The sequence below is a fragment of the Dasypus novemcinctus genome, chromosome 10, assembly GCF_030445035.2.
Source record: "Dasypus novemcinctus isolate mDasNov1 chromosome 10, mDasNov1.1.hap2, whole genome shotgun sequence".
Lineage (NCBI taxonomy): Eukaryota > Metazoa > Chordata > Mammalia > Cingulata > Dasypodidae > Dasypus > Dasypus novemcinctus.
Genome location: NC_080682.1, coordinates 19772059 through 19794899, shown reverse-complemented (window position 1 = coordinate 19794899; position 22841 = coordinate 19772059). Strand labels below are relative to the sequence as shown.

The 22841-nt window shown below is 37.9% G+C and overlaps 1 protein-coding gene across 4 annotated transcripts in view; it reads right to left on the bottom strand.

The window, feature by feature from the left end:
- Window positions 1–20684: 20684 nt before the first annotated feature.
- The window catches only part of LPXN (leupaxin), a 58151-nt gene continuing 55994 nt past the window's right edge, over window positions 20685–22841 (bottom strand). For all 4 annotated transcript variants that reach the window (XM_004466829.5, XM_058305397.2, XM_071218001.1 and 1 more), the window contains 2 exons: window positions 21442–21590; window positions 20685–21103 (listed from right to left, as the gene is read on the bottom strand). In XM_004466829.5, coding sequence (XP_004466886.2) covers window positions 20834–21103; window positions 21442–21590 — 419 coding nt within the window. In that variant the 3' untranslated portion in view covers window positions 20685–20833. The remainder of the gene's footprint in view (window positions 21104–21441; window positions 21591–22841) is intronic.

The window sequence follows — 22841 nt, the reverse complement described above, 5'->3', positions numbered from 1 at the left end:
ACATGTTTTATATCCGTCCTTGTGTACTCTCAAGAAACTCCTCTCTTTCCCCCCATTTACTTTGGTTCCACACATTTAACGTCCATTTTCCCTTCCACCTTGGTGCCCACAGTGACAGCCAACCTCCGTTTCCTGAGGAGCCACTTCCAGAGATAGATGGAATAGTGTTCAGGGCCTAATTTGCTCAACTGCCCCAATGCCCCGGGAGCCACCCTTTCTCTCGAGGGATAGAGTTCCCTCTATTTGGTGGCATTAGTCCTCCCCAGGATGTGGGTCCACCCCAACTCTCACTACTTAGGATTCTACCCCATGGTGTCACCCACTCTGGCAGAATGAGCATTTAGACATTCCCCAGGAGCCCGTCCTGCATCAGACCCTCCTCTCCGCGCATTCTAAACAGGTAACCCTCTTTATTACATTTTGTTATGATTTCTCGGTATTTTACTCTCCACCACCTCCTGTCCCTCTCCTATGTTGGTATGCTACCCCTCCCTCCCCCCACTTTGGGCAACGTTACCCAACCGTCCCTCCCCAGCCACCCTCAAACCCGTAAAGCCCCAACCAAAGGCAACCCCTTGCCCCCATTTTATCTCTTCTTTGTGTTCATACTTACCACCATCTCATCTTAAATTCCACCCCTGTAGACATCGTCTCATATCCTTCCTCCATTCTCTGATTTCCTGTAAGCCTATCGTTCAGTCTCTTGCTATCTAGGGCAGCTTGTTTATTTCATATCATTGAGGTCATGTAGTATTTGTCCTTCAATGTCTGGGTTGCTTCACTCAACATAAGGTTCTCAAGATTCATCCATGTTATCACATGTGATTGTAGTGTGTTTGTTCTTACAGCCGAGTAGTATTCCATTGTGTGTATATACCACATTTTATTGATCCACTCATCTGTTGATGGGCATTTGGGTTGATTCCAACTTTTGGCAATAGTGAACAATGCTCCTATGAACATTGGTGTACATATATCGGTTTGTGTCCTTGTTTTCAGTTCTGCTGGGTATATACCCAGCAGTGGTATTGCTGGGTCATATGGCAAATCTATGGCTAGATTTTTGAGAAACCTCCATACTGTCCTCCAGAACGGTTGGATCCTTCTGCATTCCCACCAGCAGTGGATGAGTGTTCCCCTTCCTTCACATCCTCTCCAGCATTTGTATTCTTCTGTTTTTTTCATAGCTGCCAATCTTATGGGTGTAAGATGGTATCTCATTGTAGTTTTGATTTGCATTTCCCTGATAGCTAGAGATTTGGAACATTTTTTCATGTGCTTTCTTGCCATTTGTATTTCTTCTTCGGAGAAGTGTCTGTTTAAGTCTTTTTCCCATTTTTTAAATGGGTTGTTTATCTTTTTATTTTCAAGATATAGAAGTTCTTTATATATGCAAGTTATAAGTTTCTTATCAGATATATGATTGCCAAATATTTTCTCCCACTGTGTGGGCTCCCTTTTTACTTTCTTGACAAACTCCTTTGAGGTGCAGAAGGCTTTAATTTTGAGGAAGTCCCATTTATCTATTAGTTCTTTTGCTGCTCGTGCTTTTGGTGAGATGTTCATAAATCCATTTCCTATTACAAGGTCCTGTAGATGTTTCCCTACACTGCTTTCTAAGGTTTTTATGGTCTTGGCTCTTATATTTAGGTCTTTGATCCAGCTTGAGTTGATCTTTGTATAAGGTGTGAGATGGCAATCCTCTTTCATTCTTCTACATATGGCTATCCAGTTCTCCAGACACCATTTGTTGAATAGGCCACTCTCTCCCAGTTGAGAGGGTTTGGTGGCTTTATCAAATATTATGTGGCTGTATATGTGAGGTTCTATATCAGAGCTTTCAATTCGATTCCATTGGTCTATGTGTCTCTCCTTATGCCAATACCATGCTGTTTTCACCACCGTAGCTTTGTAGTATGTTTTGAAGTCAGGTAGTGTGATTCCTCCAATTTCGTTTTTCTTTTTCAGTATGTCTTTGGCTATTCGGGGTCTCTTTCCTGTCCAAATAAATTTCATAGTTAGTTTTTCTAGTTCCTTAAATAAGGCTGCGTTGATTTTTATTGGGATTGCATTGAATGTGTAGATCAGTTTTGGTAGGATAGACATCTTAATAATGTTCAGTCTTCCTATCCATGAACAAGGAATAGTCTTCCATTTATTTAGGTCTTCTTTGATTTCCTTGAACAATCTTGTATAGTTCTCGTTGTATAAGTTCTTTACCTCTTTAGTTAAATTTATTCCTAAGTATTTGATTTTTTTATTTACTATTGTGAATGGTATTTGTTTCTTGATTTCCTCCTGATCTTGCTCATTATTGGTGTACAGAAATGCTACTGATTTTTGCGCATTGATCTTATAACCTGCGACTTTACTAAACTCATTTATGAGTTCTAGAATCTTCGTTGTAGATCTCTCAGGGTTTTCTATGTATAGGATCATGTCATCTGCAAATAATGAAATTTTGACTTCTTCCTTTCCAATTTGAATGCCTTTTATTTATGGTTCTTGCCTCAGTGCTCGAGCAAGTACTTCTAAGACAATGTTAAATAGGAGCGGAGACAGTTGGCATCCTTGTCTTGTTCCTGAGTTTAGAGGGAAGGAGTCTAGGATTTCTCCATTGTAAACAATATTGGCTTTAGGTTTTTCATATATACTCTTTATCATGTTCAAAAAATTCCCTTGTATTCCAATCTTTTGGAGTGTTTTTATCAAGAAAGGGTGCTGTATTTTGTCAAATGCTTTTTCTGCATCAATAGATATAATCATGTGATTTTTTTCCTTCAATCTGTTTATATGGTGTATTACGTTGATTGATTTTCTTATGTTGAACCATCCTTGCCTACCTGGGATGAATCCCACTTGGTCATGGTGTATAATACGTTTAATGTGTTGTTGAATACGATTAGCAAGTATTTTGTTAAGTATTTTTGCGTCTAGGTTCATTAGAGAAATTGGTCTGTAATTTTCCTTTCTTTTGATGTCTTTGTTTGGCTTTGGTACTAGGGTAATGTTGGCATCATAGAAGGAGTTGGGTAATGTTCTTTCCGTTTCGATGTTTTGGAATAGTTTCAGCAGGATTGGTGTCAGTTCTTTCCGGAATGTTTTGTAGAATTCACCTGTGAAGCCATCTGGCCCTGGGCTCTTCTTAGTTGGGAGATTTTTGATAACTGATTCTATCTCTCTGCTTGTGATTGGTTTGTTAAGATCATCAATTTCTTCTTTCGTCAATATGGGCTGCTTATGTGTTTCTAGGAATTTGTCCATTTCCTCTAGATTGTCATTTTTGTTGGAATATAGTTTTTCAAAATATCCTCTTATGATAGTCTTTATTTCTGTGGGGTCAGTGGTGATATCGCCTTCCTCATTTCTTATTTTGTGTATTTGCATCTTCTCTCTTTTTTTCTTTGTTAGTGTTGCTAAAGGTTTGTCAATTTTGTTAATCTTCTCAAAAAACCAGCTCTTGGTCTTGTTTATCTGTTCAAGTGCTTTCTTATTTTCTATTTCATTTAGTTCTGCTCTTATCTTTGTTATTTCCTTCCTTCTTCTTCCTGTTGGGTTACTTTGTTGTTGTTTTTCTAATTCCTTCAAATGTGCAGTTAGTTCTTCAATTTTTGCTCTTTCTTCTTTTTTGATATATGAATTTATGGCTATAAACTTCCCTCTCAGTACTGCTTTTGCTGCATCCCATAAATTTTGGTATGTTGTGTTATCATTATCATTTGTTTCAAGGTAGTCATTGATTTCTTTTGAGATTTCCTCTTTGTCCCACTGTTTTTCTAAGAGTGTGCTGTTTAATTTCCAAATCGTGGTGTGAAATCTGGGCTTCTGTCCCTTGCAAATCTCCAGCTTGACTCCACTGTGGTCAGAGATAATGTTTTGTATGATTTCAATCTTTCTGAATTCGTTCAGCCTTTCTTTGTGGCCTAGCATATGATCTATCTTGGAGAATGATCCATGTGCGCTTGAGAAAAATGTATATCCTGCTGTGTTTGGGTGTAGCGATTTATATATGTCTATTAGATCCAGCTCCTCTAATATACTATTCAGATGTTTTGTTTCTTTGGTGATTCTCTTTTGAGATGTTCTGTCCAGAGTTGATAGTGGTGTATTAAAATCCCCCACTATAATTGTAGATGTATCTATTCTTTCACTTAGTTTTTCCAGCGTTTGCCTGACGTATTTAGAGGCACCCTTGTTAGGGGCATAGATATTTATGATTGTTCTATCTTCTTGACAGATTTTCCCTTTCACTAAAATGTAGTATCCTTCTTTGTCTCTCACAATTGTTTCACATTTAAAGTCTATTTTGTCTGATATTAATATAGCTACTCCTGCCTTTTTTTGGTTATTGTTAGCTTGTATGAATGTTTTCCAGCCATTCACTTTCAGTCTCCATGCGTCTCTGGGTCTAAGATGTGTCTCTTGTAGACAGCATATGGATGGGTCATATTTCCTTATCCAATGTCCCAGTCTGAATCTTTTGATAGGTGAGTTTAATCCGTTGACATTCAGTGTTATTACTATCAAGGAATTATTTGTGTTAGCCATATTTTGATTAGATTTGTGTTTGTCATATTTTGTTTGTATATATTTTTTTGTCTTTTTTGTTGTTGTTGTTGGTCTTATACTCTCCTCCAACTTTGCCTTTCCTGTTTTTTTCTTTCTTCCTGCAAAACTCCCTTTAGAATTTCTTGAAGGGGAGGTTTCTTGTTGGTATACTCTTTCAGTTTCTGTTTGTCTGTGAATATTTTGAACTCTCCCTCATATTTGAATGCTAGTTTAGCTGGATAAAGTATTCTTGGTTGGAAGTTTTTTTCCTTTAGTACCTTGACTATATCATACCACTGTCTTCTTGCCTCCATGGTTTCAGAAGAGAAATCAGCACTTAATCTAATTGAGCTTCCCTTGTATGTGATGGTTTTCTTTTCTCTTGCTGCTTTTAGGATTTTCTCTTTGTCTTGAGCCTTGGATAATTTGATAAGTATATGTCTTGGGGTGGGCCTGTTGGGGTTTATGACTTGTGGAGTGTGCTGTGCTTCTTGGATATGTACATCTGTCTCTTTCAGTAGATTTGGGAAGTTTTCAGCCATTATTTCCTGCAACACTCCTTCTGACCCCTTTCCGTTCTCTTCACCTTCTGGAATGCCTATAATACGTATGTTTGAACGTTTTGCATTGTCATTCAGGTCCCTAAATCCTGATTGGATTTTTTCTATCTTCTTATTGACCCCTTCTACTATCTGTTTGATTTCTGAGGTACTGTCTTCCACATCACTAATTCTCTGCTCTGTCTCTTCTAGTCTGCTGATATTTGCTGCAAGTGTATTTTTGATTTCTTGAACTGTGGTGTTCATTCCCATCATATCTGTTATGTTTTTGCGTATGTCTGCAATTTCCCCTCCAAGTGATGTCTTCATGTTGTTAACCTCTTTCATTACTGCATCAAATTTGTCGGTGATAAATGTTCTGAGTTCTTTCATTGCTTGTGCCAAGTTTTGCTCCCCTTCGTGATTATTGGTTTGTTGATTGGATTCAGCCATGTTTTCCTGATTATTGGTTTGGTTTGTAGATTTTTGTTGCTTTCTGGTCATCTCTTTATTTTGACGAATTTAATCAGTTCCTTAGCTTCTTTGTCTGCTTTTGGAGGTTAATTATTTGTTATTTTTGCATAGTAGTTATATCTTCTCTTTGTCACTTTTTTCTTCTTATTCAAGTTACTTGTTGATGGTTAGGTTCACTTTAGAAGAAAGTATTAGTGTTGGGGAAAGGCAATTGTGTCTGCAAGGGAAAAGTGTAGAGTAGTGTTAGTAATGTATGTTAACAAAGCAAGAATATGAGATCTGGGAGGATGGAGGTTAGATTCATGTAGATTGTATAGAGTTATAGCTGTAGGTAGAGTACCTTTTATGGAGTAGATGACTGAATATAGGCAGAATATGGTATGAACTACAAAGCTATTGTTTTCATGAGAGAGGGAAAAAGAAAAGAAAGGTAATAGTTTCAAGAGTGGATAACAGACAGAAAACAGAACAAAGGTATTAGAAATTAAGAGTTAGACAGTTTGTGGATCAAAGAATGGGAGTGGGGGGTGGAATATAGGAGATACAGTAGATGATAGTGGATATCAAGATGCAGGGGAAGGGGGATAGTGTAGGTAGCCTAAATCAGTTCACACAGAAATGAGGCAGTGTAGGAAGGGAAAACCCAGCAAATATGAGGAGTTCCCTGTAGCACCTATTGTGTACTTGAATTAAAATAAAATAAGTGGAAAATGAGGGACAAGAGGGAAAGAGAAAACCGAAAAAAAAAAAAACACTAATTATAATAAAGGAAAAAAGAAAGACAAGAAGAAAGGAAGAAAGAAAAAGAGAATAGGCAAACGGTGGGGAACAGATAGGGGGAAGAGAGATATAGGTATACATGTGTCACAATTGCAACACTATCTAAAACAACCAGCAAAAAAAAAAAACCCTAAATAACTGTATATAAAAAAAAAAAAAAGGACTTTGGGGGACACGCTAGGAGAAAAGACTAGGGGATAATGCAATATTAGCAATCAGGACGTCAAAAAGAGTAAAAAGTAAGATAAAGTGAAAATAAAACCAAAACAATATGAACCAATAAAGATAAAATGCAAACGTTAAGGTCCAGGGCACTCAAGGACCCCAGGTAGACCCCAGGGCGTGATGGATTCAGGGGTGGAAAGCCTGAGACACTGATGACTCAAGAGGTGTGAGTCTGGGGTGTGGACCGCCAGAGTCCAGGGGACCCAGACCTGGCAACCTCAAATCTGGTCCACAGAAAGCTGAGGAGCCCCGCAGTGCAACACGACCCTCAGGGATCCCCGTAGCTGGGTGCCAGCCCAGTGGGGGAAGCCTGATTCGTGAATTCTATATTGAATATCTAATCCCTGAAATTCACCTAACTCCTCAGGGTATCAGCCTTGGGACAGCTCCCTCCCTGTGCTCCCACGCAACTGCCACTTGAGGGCGCCTCTACACCACGGCCAGTTCAATGACCCAGATCCAAAGCCCCGCCCCGCCGGGTGGGGTGGGCTTCAGCTGGAAACGCCGAAAACAGACTCTAAGATCCGAAATCCCAAACTTCGCAAAATATTCCCCAATCAGCTTTCAGATGTGTCCTCCTCCCTCACTGCACCCTACAACAGTCTCTCAATTGTGTCCCCTTATTGTCCAAAATCCAATTCCATTGCAGATCGGCAGCCGGACCTGTGGGGATGGAGCTCCAGGCGGAAGCTCTATCCCCCCTGTCCGACGACTAAACCTTCCCCCGCTTCACCACAATACACCGTCTGTCTCCCCAAATCAATCTGCAAAGGAGTCTTGTCCCAACAATCCCTCAGCCAGCCCAGTATCCGCGAATTTCTCAGCACCGCAAAACCTCCAGAGAAAGGAAAAAAAAAACCAAAAACCCTGGCCGCTGCGGCTCCGGAGCCGCAGGAGCGCCTGCTACCGCGTCTCCGCCCACCCCAGGAGGGAACTTCCCGCGCCCAGCTGGGACCTCCGTTTATATGTTATAGACGTATCCTCTCTGTTACCTTCCCACCGAATTGACGTCCAGACACCTTCCAACCAGCCTTCAAATTCTTAATAATTTTTCTTTGAATTTGTGTTTTGTAAGTAAAGTCTGATAGGGGTCTTGGAGCCTCAACTCAACTCTAATTCTACAGTCTGTGGCCTCCCTTTTTCTCCTCAATCCACCGGATTCAAAACTGTTGATAGTCTGAATTTTAATTTCTGTAAACCCATCTGGAGTCTGCTTCAATTATATATGATGACTCATGATATAAGATTAAACAGCCTCATTTTTAAAAATTTCTGTAAACCTATTAAAAAAAAAACTGTTGACAATTGTTTTTTGTCTATAGTATAATGCCCAGTCTCTCCAGCCTGAAATTTAAAGCAATCTAGCCCAAACCAACACTTCTAGTTTTATTTCTCTTTATAACCACCAAGTATTCTACTTTGTCTCCACACATACCCCAAAGCACTTACCACAGTATTTATCACATAATAGAGCCTCAAAAAACCAGCTCCTTTCTCCATCTAACAAATCATGCACATTTCTCCCTGTGGCAGTTTGAGATCATTTTATGAATCCCCAAAAGAGAAAGATTGTATTTAAACCAATTTGTTCCTCTGGGTGTGTTACCCTTTGATTGCGTTAAATCCAGTTGAGGTGTCTTTGATTAGATTACCTGTTAAGACAAGCTTTTGATTTGACTATGTCAGAGGGTGTGACTGGGGACCGGAAGAGAAAGCTCAGTCATTATCTTGTCAGCCATGTGACAGAAAAAGTCACAAGCAGCTGAAGCTCTGGGGAGAGATGAATCATTTTGCCTGATAGCTTATATGTGAGATTGGGAAGAAGAACCAAGGCTGATTTAGGAAGCCCTTTGCCAGCCTGTAGCTGAAATCAGGAAGAAGCTGGTCCCTCAGAGCCTCAAGAGGAGGAGGAAGCCCAGAGGGGAAGGCAGAGATCAACTAGAGATTGGCGACTATCTTGTTTCAACAATTTGCAACTGATTTTGGTGGGAAAGCAAACTTGAGTTGGATTTTTTATAGCCTTGTAGCTGTAAGCTTTTACTCCCAAATAAATACCCTTTATAAAAGCCAACAAATTTCTGGTTTTTTGCATCAGCTGTCCTTTGGCTGACTAATACACACCACTGCCCTTAGTTCATGCTTTTTCGACGTGTTGCAATGCCCTGGCTTTATCTTTTTCTTTTCTTTTATTACTTGTAGGTTCAAATTAAAGCCATCTCTACTATGAAGTTTTTCTTTGAGCTTGTGCTTTGCTTATATGAGTTCTATTTATAATACTTTTCCTAACTGCCTTGTATTATTTAGTTCTGTACATTATCTGTCTCACTTCATATCCTTTCTCATGACCTAATACTTTAGCTTCTCCCACTCCCATATCCCAAACTACATCTTTCTCTACCCTCATCTCTGCTGCCAGAAAAGAAATCATCCCATATAGAAAAGCTCACCAAGGTATTAGGGACTGAATGTATGATCCTTCCTAAATGGTAAGCTGCTTGAAGGCAGAAACCATGTCTAACTCATCTTTTTCCTGGAACCTAGAACAGGGCCTATAGATGGTATGGGCCTACTGATTTGTGTAAATCCCATCTGAGTCTCTATTTAGCAAATTGGATTAGCACAGAGATGTCACTTGAGAAGCCTACTTAAGGAAAAATTATCTGTGTTTAACTCACCAAATCAGCATTTAGATCAACAGGCATGGTAGTTTAAAATAGCACTGTGTGCTTCTCACCAGGGATGAAAATGGAAAATAATCTATTTGTAGGTTGGTAAATCCTGAGGGCTTATTTGTTAGTGAAAAACAAAAAGGAACAGCTTAAATTTGTGCCTTGAAATACATCTTCCTCCCACCTTTGAAAAGGAAATCTGCCTCCATCTATTATTTCACAACATATTTCCATACGTAAACACAGAGAATGTGGGCCATTCTTGTTCCTAGGGATAGTACTTCCATCTGGGCTCTTGCTTCCATCTCATCTATCTCTTTCACAGCATGTTTTAATCAAGTTATTTCATCTTAAACCTGTAATATCTCCATCTTCATGAGCTCCTTCCTCTTTGCACACAAACGTCTTGGGCCTCCCCACCCCAAAAACACTTCTCAACCTCAATCATCCTCAGAGCTGCCTTCTAACTCATCTTTCTCTTACATAAAATGTCTCAAAAGAGATATTTATTTTCACTAGATATATAAACAAATGACTAAAAATCAAATGGTCCTGCAAAAAGTAAGCAAAATAATTAGTGGAGATGAGGTAGAAACCCACATCTGAAATCAAGGCCATGTTATGAAGTCCTATGCATCTTTCAAAATTGCCACTCAGGAGCAGATGTGGCTCAAGTAGTTGAGCACCCACCTCCTACATGGGAGGTCTGGGGTTCGATTACCAGTGCTTCCTGAAAAAGGAAAAACAAACAACAAGCAAAACAAATGATAAAACCAACTCAGGGAAGATGATGTGGCTCAGTGGTAGAGTGTCAGCCTCCCACATACAAGGTCCCAGGTTCAGTCCCCAGCCCCAGTATCTCAAAAAAAAGAAAAATTGCCACTCAAATGCATCAGCCCCAAATGAGTCATACACTAAATGCTAAGCTTCACCTATTAATGGCTAAGCAGAGTGATGCCATCTAGTTCATGATGAGAAGGCACATGGAATTGTATCTTTGCCACTGTATTATTTTAAGTAACACTGGTGACAAAAATTTTCCTGGGAATTTCCCTTGCATTACAGTTAGACCATTGGCAAGCAGTGAAAATCTTGGCATTGAAAGGTTCCTGAACTCCTTTCCTACAGCTATGCTTCCTTGACCTGGGTTAGGTATTTTCTATCTAGGGGAAACAGCTAACTGGATGCATTTCCTGTACTGTGAAAATCAGTCACTATTGAGCATTACTTTGTCAATATGTTGCTGCCAAGGAAGATTATGAACTCAAACTCACGTTCTTTTCCTAATCTAGCATTTTCAATTCTATCAGCTTTCATCCTGAGCTTTAAAAAATTTCTAAAATAAAAAAAAAACTAAAATACTATTACAGTTTCATAGTCTCCTTGGAAATGCTAGAGATGGATGCTATGTTGACTTCATGATATATGCCTTGGACTATTTTGTTAATGCCTTTTATGTATGGTACTTGATGGTTTACAAAGCCCTTCTCCACTTACCTTGGTTTATCCTTGCAGCAACCCATGTGAGAGGTATTATTTCCCACATTTAGCCAGTTATATAACGGAAGTTTGGAGAAAATAAGTGGCTTAGCCAGGGTTTACACAATTTGTAAGTGGTAGAATCAACATTGAATTTGGTTTGTCTGTTGCCACGGCTACTGTTCTTAACACTGTCTTAACATATCCTACATCTGTGGACCATATTGCTGCTCTAGAGCCCCCACTTATTCCTCAAAAATTCATCTCATGGCCATGTTTCTTAGATGCATTGTACATTACTGTTGCAGAGCTTAAGAGAAACCATCCCAGGCAAGGAACAAGCAAACATTGGTTCTGTTTTTAGCTTTTTAAACATTTTTGTGGCTTGACGTACAACTCAAAGGTTCCCATTTTAACCACTTTCAACATATAAATCTGGATGATCTTGTCCTATTCATGTAATTGATTGCTTTTCCCATAAGTAAAGTGGAAATAATATTCCCTGTCTACTCTCTCCTTTCCTTTATCCCCTCTACCATCACTACTGCTAGATGGAATGCATTAAGCTTCCTTCTAGAAGCTGGGAATATTTTAAAGCTTTGCAAATGAATGATTTATCATGAATTCAAAGTATTGTGATTATCAGCAATTTGAAAAGCTTCACAGTGAATTTTTGCTTATATGCTTACCCCTCTATAAATTTCCCCAACAGATGCCGTCATTTCCCCACACATATCTATAGGCATTCCCTGTCATATGCACATTGATGCTTCCCACAGCAAGTAGCTATGACTTTTATACTAAAAGCTTTCTTGGGCTACCTAAGCATGTTCAATTTGCAGGCAGGGCAGGCCAGAGAAGGCAGAGTGGGCAGTGAGTGGCAGTGGCTGCAATATCTCCCAAAGGTCCTCAAGAGTACTGAACTCCAATGGACCCTGAATTGGCCTCCTTCCCTTTACTGTCTCACTTTTCCTCTGCCCTCTCTCCTACCTAGAGATCACCTTCCACATTGACTATTGCACACGAATCTTAGTCTGAGGGTCCACCTCTAGGAGAAACACAAACACAAACACAAACCTAAGAGGCCACCTGGGATAAGTGATGTTTCCCGAGGCAGTCTGTGTAAGGTAACAGCCCCACTGCCTTTCTTTTCTCCACAGGCAGTGTGATATAGTTTCCATGTTTCCTCCTTTACTGGAAGCTCTGGGTAACTCATGAGCTCTCTTATATCCTACAATTTTCTCTCTTCTTATGCTCCCTCTGTTGGAGGTTGAATCATATCCCCCATAAAGACATGATAAAGTCCTAACCCCTGGTCCCATGGGTGTGAACTCATTTGTAAATACCATGAGGTCGAATTGAATCAGAGTGGGCCTTAATCCTATATGACTAGAGTCCTTATAATCAAAGGAAATTGGGCATTGGAAGGATAAGTCACAGGAAGAGAATGAAGGAGACAGATTGCCATGGACCAGAGACTGAGGATGATGGCTAGAATGCTACAGTCTTTAGAGAAAACTTATCCTGCAATACCTTGATTTTGGACTTCTAGCTTCCAAAACTGTGAGACAAAAAATTCTCGTTTGTTTTTGTCAGCCAGTCTGTGGTGCTTTGCAAACTAAGACATCCTCCCTTTCAATATTTTCCAGATTATGTTCAGGAAAATTGCTCTCCCTTTAAGCTTCTCACTTTATTTTACGTACTTTTAAAATATTTTATCTCATGTCTGAAAATGCAAGAACACCTAGAGATGGAAAGTCAAGTTTTCAAAGTGTCATTAGACGTAATGAAAATCATCACCCTCAAACTCCAAAGCTCTGAAAAATGTCCCAAATCACCTGTCAGACTCACTATAAATGTATTCTTTCTCTTCTACAACCTCTTATAAATGCAATTTTCCTTAAGTAGCAAATTTCAAGATAAATGTAGAGCCATTTCTCTTATAATATTCTAATTTTTCTTTTTTTTGTTTCCAAATATGATACCAAGATATTTTTAAACTATTTTTCATAACAAATACATAGCACTACAGTAACATTAATGATTTAATCATGGGAAAGCACTAGATGAAGCAGCATATATAACATGATTTCCATCTCCCCTTATTTTTCCTTGATGACATTGCACACATGACAACTTTACTGTCAAAATATACAGAACAAGAAGCTTGTATTCCAAATATATATATATATACACAATTCTAGATAATATATATCAACCTTAAAACACAATGTTTTATCACTGTGCCCTAGTGTAAAAAGCATTCAGAAATTATCAGATATTATTTTCATCTATTAGTTTTTCATGGAGATGTGCAAGGTACAATTTGTGCCTTCACTGAATATGTTTGTTCGTTTATTCATTGCTTTACCACATTTTAAATTTATAAAAAGAGGTACTGTGTATTTTCTGCTCACTTGGTTAATCAGTGACAGAATCCCAACAAAAATTAGTTTAAGCAAAAAAAAAAAAAAAAAAGGAGAGACAGAGGATTTACTTGTTAACTAGGAATTTTGAGGTAGAGATGCTGATTTGATAGGTTTGAGATGCTCATAAAAAGAGGACAGGGTTGTGCAGTAGGGCAGCTTCCCCATCCTGTCCTACCTCACCTGGCAGCCATCACACATGTTGAGCCACTAGGAAGTGTCTGTCGGCAAGCTCCTAGAAGCCAGAAATCGTCCTCACCTCTCCAACTCTGGGGGGGAAAGTATGCTTGAAGCGGAGTGTCCAGGAAAGGTCTTCATTGGTGGACTCAATACAGAAACAAATGAGAATGCCCTCGAAGCAGTATTTGGCAAAAATGGATGAATAGTGGAAGTACACTTGATGAAAGACCGTGAAACCAACAAATTGAGAGTTTTGCTTTTGTCACCTTTGAAAGTCCAGCAACTTTCCATGAATGGAAAGTCCTTGGATGAAAAAGTCATCAAAGTGGAACAAGTCACTGAACCATCATATGAAAATGGTAGATACAGGCCACCTCCACCTCTAAGAAGCAATGGCCCTCCTAGAGGTCTTAGAGGCAGAAACAGAGGAAGTGGAGGAACAAAGGGACCTCCCTCAATGTGGAAAGTACATGGATGATGGTGGCTAAATTCCATGAATTTAACAGTTCTTCTAGAGGACCACTTCCAGTAGAAAGAGGAATGCCCTATCAGTTGAGATACATCCACTTTCCCATTCACTGCATTTGGTGAATATATTTTGGAGCACTGCTGCACCACATGGATTATAGTTGACATAGTTTCCACTCTCCCCCAGTACATTCAGTGGGTTATGGCTTAGTAGTTATTATAAATGGATTTTTTTTCTGATTTCTTCCTCAGATTTCACATCAGTAGTGTATAGAAACACTATTGATTTTTGCATATTAATCTTATATCCACTACTTTGCTGAACTTGTCTATTAGTTCTAGTAACTTTTTTGTGAAATTTTCAGGATTTTCTAGATATAGGATCATATCATCAGCATATAGTGGAAGTTTTACTTCTTCCTTCCCTATTTGGGTACCTTTTATTTCTTTGTCTAGCCTAATTGTTCTAGCTAGAAATTTTAGCACAATATTGAGTAACAATGGTGACAGTGGGCATCCTTGTCTTGTTCCTGATCTAATCGGGAAAGCTTTCAGACTTTCACCATTGAGTAAAAAGTTAGCTGCAGGTTTTTCATATAGTATCCTTCCTTCTATTCCCATCATTCAGACAGTTTTTATCAAGGGAGGGTGCTGTATTTGTCAAATACCTTTTCTGCATCAATGGAAAGAATCTTGTGATTTTTCTTCTTTAACTTATCTATGTGGTTTATTACACTAATTGATTTTCTTATGTTGAATCACCCTTGCGTACCTGGGATAAAACCCACTTGATTGTGATGTATAATTCTTTAAATGTGCTTTTGAATTCAGTTTGCAAGCATTTTCTTGAGGATTTTTACATCTACATTCATGAAAGATATTGGTCCATAATCTTTTTTCTCACAGTATCTTTATCTGGTTTTGGTATTATGGTGCTGTTGGCTTCATAGAATGAATTTAGAAGAAATCTTTCCTCTTCAATTTTTTGGAAGAGCTTGAGCAAAATTGGTATTATATTATCTTTTAATGATTGGTATAATTCACCTGTGATGCCCTCTAGTCCTGGGATTTTCACCTTTGGGAGGCTTTTGGTGACTGTTTCAATCTCTTCATTCATGATTTGTTTGTTAAGATCTTCTATTTCTTCTAGGGTCAGTGTAGCTATTTCATGTGTTTCTAGGAGTTTGTCCATCTTAAGTACATTGTCTTGTTTTTTATATTCAATTGTTCATAGTATCTTCTTATGAGCTCTCTTATTTTTGCAAGGCCAAAGCCAATGAACCCCCTCTCATTTCTGATTTTATATATTTGTGTCTTCTTTTTCTCTCTATCAGTCTAGCTAAGGGCTTGTCAGTTTTGTTAATCTTCTCGAAGAACCAACTTTTGGTTTTGTTGATTCTATTGCTTTTTGTTCTCAGTTTCATTTATTTCTGCTCTTATTTTTACTTTCTTTCCTTCAACTTGGTTTGGGATTAGTTTTCTGTTTTTTTTCTAGTTCTCCCTGGTGTGTGTAGTTAGAGGTTTAATTTTAGTCTTTCTTCTTTTTCATTGCAAGCAATGAGTGCTAAATTTGCCTCTCTGCACTGCCTTTGTGGTTTCCCATACATTTTGATATGTTGTGTTCTCATTTTCATTTATCTCAAGATATTTGCTGAATTCTCTTGCAAATTCTTCTTTGAGTCATTGATTTTTAAAGGGCGTGTTGTTTAATTTCCATATATTTATGATTTCTTCCATTTTTCTGTCCATTATTGATTTCCAGCTTCATTCTGATATCATCAGAAAAAGTGTTTTATATAATTTCAATCTTTTTAAGTTTACTTAAACTTGTCTTGTGACTCAACATATGTTCTATCTTACAGAAGGATCCATGAGCACTTGAAAACAATGTTTATCTTTCTGTTTGCGGGTACAATACGCTATAAATGTCTGTTGGGTCTAGTTCATTTATCATATTATTCAAACTCTCTGTTTCTTTATCCTCTGACCAGATGTTTTATTCAATACTGAGAGTGGTATATATTGAAGTTTCCAACTATTATTGCAGAGACATCTACTTCTCCCTTCAGTTTTACCAGTGTGTTCCTCATGTACCTTGGGTCACTCAGGTTTGGTGCATAAATATTTAGTACAGTTATTTCTTCTTGCTGAATTGCCCCCTTTTAAATATATAATGACCTCCTTCATCCCTTATAACAGTTTTGCATTTTAAATCTATTTTGTCCAATATTAGTATTGCTACTCCAGCTCTATTTTGGTTATTATTTGCATGAAATATCTTTTTCCAACCTTTCACTTTCAGCCTGGTTGTGTCCTTCCATCTGAGGTGAGTCTCTTGTAGATAACATATAGATGTCTCATATTTTGTATCCATTCTATCAGTCTATGTCTTTTGATTGGGAAGATCAAGTCACTAACATTCAGTGTTATTACTGTAAAGGCATTATTTACTTCATTCATTTTTTTCCTTTGGCTTTCTGTTGTCATATTGTACTATTGTCTATTTACTCTTTAATTTCCCTGCCCTAATAACCTTCATTTCTTCTCCAAGTCTCTTGCCCTTGTTTTTCCTTTCAGGATGCAGCACTCCCTTTAGTATCTCTTGTAATTCATGCCTTTGGTAGTATATTCTATCAGTTTTTGTTTGTGAAAACTTTGAACTCATCCTCATTTTTGCAGAACAGTTTTGCCAGATAACAGAATTCTTGGCTGGCAGGTTTTCTCTTTCGGTATCTTAAATATATTATACTACTTTCTTCTCACCTTCATGGTTTCTGATGAGAGTTCAGCACTTAATCTTATCAAGGTTCCCTTGTATGTGATCCATAGCTTTTCTCTTGCTGCTTTCAGAATCTTCTATCTCTGATATTTGTCATTCTGAATAGTAGGTGTCTCAGGATAAGTCTATTTGGATTTCTCCTGATTGGTGTATGTAGTCCTTCTTGGATATTGATATTTATGTCTTTCATAAGGGTTGAGAAGTTTTCTGTCATTAGTTCCTCAAATATTCTTTCTGCCCCTTTTCCATTCTCTTCTCCCTCTGGGACATCAATAATGTGATGTTTGTGCATTTTGCATAATTCTCTAAGACCCTTTTCCATTTTTTTCCCCAAATCTCTTCTCTTTCTGTTCTCCTGTCTTTTCCAGTTCAGATGTTCTGTCATCAAAATCACTAATTCTATCTTTAAGCAATTCAAATCTTTAATGTGCCTTTGATGTATTTTTAATCTTATCCATCATATCTTTCATTCCCATAAGGTCTGTTACTTTTCTTTGCAGGCTTTCAAATTGTTCTTTTTGCTCACCCAGTGTCTTCTTAATATCCATTATCTCTTTAGTCTTATTTTCTTTCAATTCTGTTATTTAGGAGAGTGTGTGATGATCACTGATTGTCTACATTGTTCTCTCTTCAAGATATTTGGTTTGTTTCTTTGGATGGGCCTCTCTCTGTTTCCTAGTGTGACTTGTAATTTTTACTGATGTCTAGGCATTTAAATATATTGGTGAGTTTCCTCTGATGGCCAATTCTTCTTTCTCGCCTATTTTTTTCCACATCTCTTTTATATTTGCTTCAGTTTATTCTAAGTCTTTAAAAGTGTCCAGCTTAAATTATCAAAATTAGGCCAGGGACTCACTATTTGGATACAGATTTTCTCCCAGGAGTTAGGGTACAGAGACCCAAAAGCAGTTTTTGTCTGTGCAATTTTGAGACCAGCCAGAAGCTGGTACTGTCAGCATACCTCTTCATGGAGATGTTTCAGTCTCTGCTTTCCTGTGTTTTGGTCTGGCCAGAGTCATGATTCAAAGTGGGCTCTGCTGGCCAAATTTACTGAAGCTCCCCCCGACTCTCCCTTCATTTTCCCTTGTAACAGCTGATAGGGAGGAAGTTGTCTGATTTCCTCTCAGGCAGCTGCAGTGAGTCAGGGGCTTTTCCCTGGCTTAATACCCTGGGGGTCATGGAGGGGAGCCCTTGCTGCTTCCATGAAGGGTTGGTAACACATTTGCTGTTTCCAGTTCTTTGTTTCTCTGTCCCTCAACCTCCTAGGAGTTCTGTAGCACTGTCCTGGTCTGCTGACCCCTAAAGCAGATCCCTTGGGTAGCTTTTGTCTCTTTCTCTGTTGTTTTTGTGAAGGAGTTGACCCCTGGCTGCTACTCAAATGCTATCCCCCAAGAACTCCCTCGCCTCTCTTTTGAAGTTTGTATATGTTTCAAATCACTCGGGGACCAGGGAACATGTGCTTGCTTACCTTCTTTATCACCCCACTGAGATACTCTTTAATATTTTCACTCTTGAACGTATGAATTCAATATTCATTAACCTTCTTTCTTCTTACCAGTACTCTTTTTTTTTTTTTTTTTGATCATCCACACATCCTCCACAGAGCCCTTGTGTTTTCAGGAAACCTACTCCTGTCCCAACTCCAGGAATGGTCCCATTTGGTTTCAAGTAAGCTGTGCAATCCTTTCCTCCAGAAAAAAATCATTGGTGGGCATGTTATCTAACCTGGTCCAGTTTGTATGAATCTCAGGACTTTCACTCACAAAGTAAAAGAAAAGCACTTTTTCCCCTTACTAGTCATGGAAAAGGGAGCATGGGCTGCAGCCATCCTGCAACTATAAGAGGAGTACCTTGGGAAAATAATTGTTGTTGCTATAAAAGTATCATTGTGGGGGGGGGGGGGTTAATATTTATTTCAAAGATAGTCCTACTCCTGCCCAATCTGAGGGATTCATCTCTGAAAATAGAGTTCTGAGTCTACCATATATTATAAATATATATATATATATATTCACTGGGGAAAAACCCTTTTATTGAAGGTGGATTTTATTTTTTGAAACAGCTAAGCTATTCAGAACCAAGGAGGAGTGGGGTGAGGGGTGTGGGGGGTATATGGGGACCTCTTATATTTTTTGAATGTAACATTTAAAAAAATAGAGAAAAAGAAAAGGGAAAAAAGGTGAATAGGTAAATGATTCATTTGAGTAATGGTTTTTTTGGGGTTCAAAAAAAAAGAACTTTTTACATTTAAGTGGTTTCCTTGCTGCTTATACAATAATTCTGAAGGTAGCATCTTTGTTTTTTAAGAAATGTAACTACTTTCATTTGTGAAAATAGAACATTTTCACTTCTTAATTGTACTTTAGTGAGCTCTGACTTTTATGGCATTTAAAAATATTTAGATTCTAATGAAATTTCAAAGTAATAGCTAATCCTTAAAAATAAAAGTTTTAGCACCTGAACATTTCTTAAAAGCTAAAACTCCCAGTCAACTTTGTCAAGTTGCCAAAGCTACCATTAACACTGCCATTCTAACATCTGCATATGACATCATAGAGTGAAGACACTGTAAAGAAGATGTTTAGAATAGGTATTTTGCTTAGTCTGGTACTCAGTCAACCAGACAAGACAAGGCCAGATGGTTCCATACCTGTGTGGCTTCCCACATATCTCAGACACAAGTCAGATTGAATCACTTCTGGTGTTACCATTTGATAGAATTAACTATTACCATCTCCTTTTGACTTTCAAAAACCCCTTTTTAGCCATTCCAACACAAACAGTTGATAAAATAAAGCTCAGTGATAATCATTTAATCCATTATATTTTTCTAGGAAGTACCATTACCACACCAACCTATGACTCCAACTTCTGTCCTATTTTTAAAAATAAGTCCAGTGAAGGATTTTTCCTTAGTAACTTTTTTCAGAAATAGTGATCCTAAAATTCTGACTTTTGTTATACCAATCATCATACAATTATTTTGAGGACAGTGGCAAGAAAGATACTGGATAGATCTTATTAACATTACTTTGAGAAAAGGTGACTGTTTCTGAAGCTTACTTTTATAATCAAGTTAAACTGATAGTACATGAAAAAATCAGATTCTTTAATAACCTGCCAAGGTTTCCTACAAATTCACTTATAATATTTTTGAAGAGGAGCAAATAATTAAGTGTATATTTTTTTCTTGGGGGCTTGAATTTCCTAATGCAGAACTAGAAAGTCATCAAATAATCTTTTATAACACCTTTCTTCAGAGATGCTCTAAAAGCAGTCATCTTGTTTGTCTTCATGAGACAATCATGAAGTTGGGGGTTTCAATTTTTACGTTAGAAATGAATTTGAAAGGAGCCTACTGGTGAGCCAGTTTTTCTCCTTATATAAACAAAGTGATTACAACAATTTTAAGACACTCTGACATCCTTTTAGATATTTCAATTATCTAAATCCAAAAGATAAAATAAATCAATGTTATGGGCCCAAAAAAGAGAAAAGTTAGCAAATAGGAGTCCTTTGACTTCTGATAAATCAAAATGCCTATTGTGTAGAAGGAAACAAGAGGTATAAAACACATTTAATTTCCCATAGTACAAAGTATATGAGAAGCAGAAATTATCTACCAAACAAATATGATAATGAGTCATGAAAGCTGCAAGTCATTTTATTTATCCATGATGTCAGTTCTCAAAGTCACCCAGTTAAAATCCACCTCTCAGGAAAAAGAGAAATAATTTAAGAGTTAATTCAAAGGGTTTACAAGTATTATCATGATTCCTGCCAGGAAGGATAAAGATGGTGGAAAGTTAGCCACAGGGAAATAAGGGAAGCTTGAAAGGGGAGTTAAGAAACCCAAAGGGCCATCAGTAAGTGTGAAAATGGAGAAATCACAGAAATCAGTGGTGTGTGCATGTGGAAAACAGAGGAGCTAGATTAGCAGGACCCAGATCCAAATTCAGGTACCTGATTTAAAAAAAAAAAAAAAGACTGGAATTGATTAGCACTATTAGAATCTCAAGAGAACACTTAACTAGTGTTCTGTCTTACTTAATGCCTTAATGATACCACAGACTACTAGCCTGGAGGGTAATACCTGAGAATTTCAAGCCTAGTCAAGTAATGTCTAGAAGGTCTTTTATTTGCTCATCACCTTTACTTTCTCTATAAGCCTACTAAGCAGAAGGTCAGAAATAACAAATATATTCTTTTTCCTCTCTTGGTTTAAATTTTCTAAAGGATCTGGAGAGGCTGAAGGTTTGGTTAAGATTACAGAGGGAAGAGCTTATTGAAGCAGGGTTGACAATAGGTCTTGTCATTCTGCTCCCTGAAGATGCCCTTTGACAACTGTGTCAGGCAGAAAGCACACACAAAGTGCTCAGGATGGAACTTGTGACCCATGGCACTGATGCAGCGGCCAGTGATGGGCTGCCCACATCCATGGCAGAGGGTTCCTCGGCGCTGATGGTAGTGGAGCTCACAGAATGGACGTCCATCCAGCTCAAAGAAGGAACCAGTAGTAAAACTGCTGAAGCAGTCCTGGGGGAGGAGAGAAGAGAGAGAAAAAGAATACAATGTCAAGAAGTGAAACTCTTGAGCAAAGTAAAGCTTTCAGCCTTTGTAATTCCTGCCAGGTAACTGCCAGTTGCAGGAATTTCACTTGGACCCATGACAAATGGAGGTTAGAATGCTACACACTTAAAAAACAGACAAGCTAAAAACAAAACAATGGATTCTATGTTTTGTTTCTTCTTTAGGAAACCCAGATCAATACTTCAGCTAGGCTGTAAACCCTCTTACCAGTTACAACTCTCCCTCTCAGAGAGGAGAACTACTGGCTTTCCCTAAATCCAAAAGATAAGTGAGTGTATACAGACCCCACACACAAAGCACTCTGGGTGCCAGACGGTGTCCATAGCTGAAAGGTAGTTTTCCAACACAGGGCGGTTGCAGCCACCACATTTGGGTGAGAACATCTCTAAGAAATCCTTTCGGCAATATGGCTTCTTGTCCTTCTCATGAAAGCCTGGGGAGATTCAATCAGAGATTTATTGAAGTCCCTAAAGCCAACTTGGAACCTGAGAAGAGGACAATGATCTGACAGCTCCCAACATTAGTATCTTCTTCTTCAAAATAGGACTGATAATAAAGACCTACCTCAAAGGGTTGTAAGAGATGCATGAGGTAATTCAGCTAAAGGATTTTAGCATAGTACCTGATTCATAGTGAGCATTTAATAAGAGTGACTCTTCCTCCTTTGTACTAAGTATTCCCTTGGCCAGGACAGTTCTGCCTCAGACTTTGATATGGCAGTCCCTTCTTGCGATTCAGAAAATGGGTCAAGCCTTACTTATCAGAGACGCATCTCTTTACTCCTCTATCATTTCATCTTCTTTTATTGTCTTCGTAGCATTTACCACTATCTGAAATCATCTTGTTTATGGTCTTCCTTCCCTAACTGGAATATTAGCTCTGAGAGACATAGATATTGTTGGTCTTGTCACCATTACATCCCCAGTATCCAAAATATAACCTGGCAAAAAGTGCGTAATATTTTAAAATAAAATTAATAGTAATTAATAGTAATAAATTAATAGTAATAAAATTCCTTATTCACAAACTCAGTTTGTTCCATCAAGAATAGCTATGAACATTCTAAAAAAGAAAAGGTGATTTTGCATTAAAAACCTCTATAATTAAAAGTCAGTACTGGCATATAAGAAGACATACCAATGAAGCAGAAAATAAAATCTAGAAATTGACAAAAGTGCATATGGCATTTTAGTGTGCAATATAGGCAGCATCTCAAATCATTAAGGAAAGATGCAGTTTTTAATAAATGGTGTTGGGACAACTGTAGAACCATATGTGAGAGAAAAAGGGAGATAAGAGAAGGAGAGAAAAAGGGACAGAGACCAAGAGAATTGGATCCATTCCCTACATCATGTATCAGAATAATTTCCAAATGAATTCAAGATAGAAATGTTATCATTGAAACCATAAAAATACTTGAGTTAAAAATGGATGGATTCCTCTTTAATCTGGGAATGTGAAAACTGTCATAACTATGGCTAAAATTTTAGAGGCAATTTAAATATTGATAACCTTAACTACATAAGAAAACTTTTGCATCACCAAAAAAAAAAAAAAAATCAACACCATACACAAACACAAAAGTCAAAAACAAAGAAAAAACTGATAAAAACTGTTTGCTAATAATATCCCAGAAAAAAATGAGTTAACATTCCTAACATACAAAGAGATCATAAAAATTGTG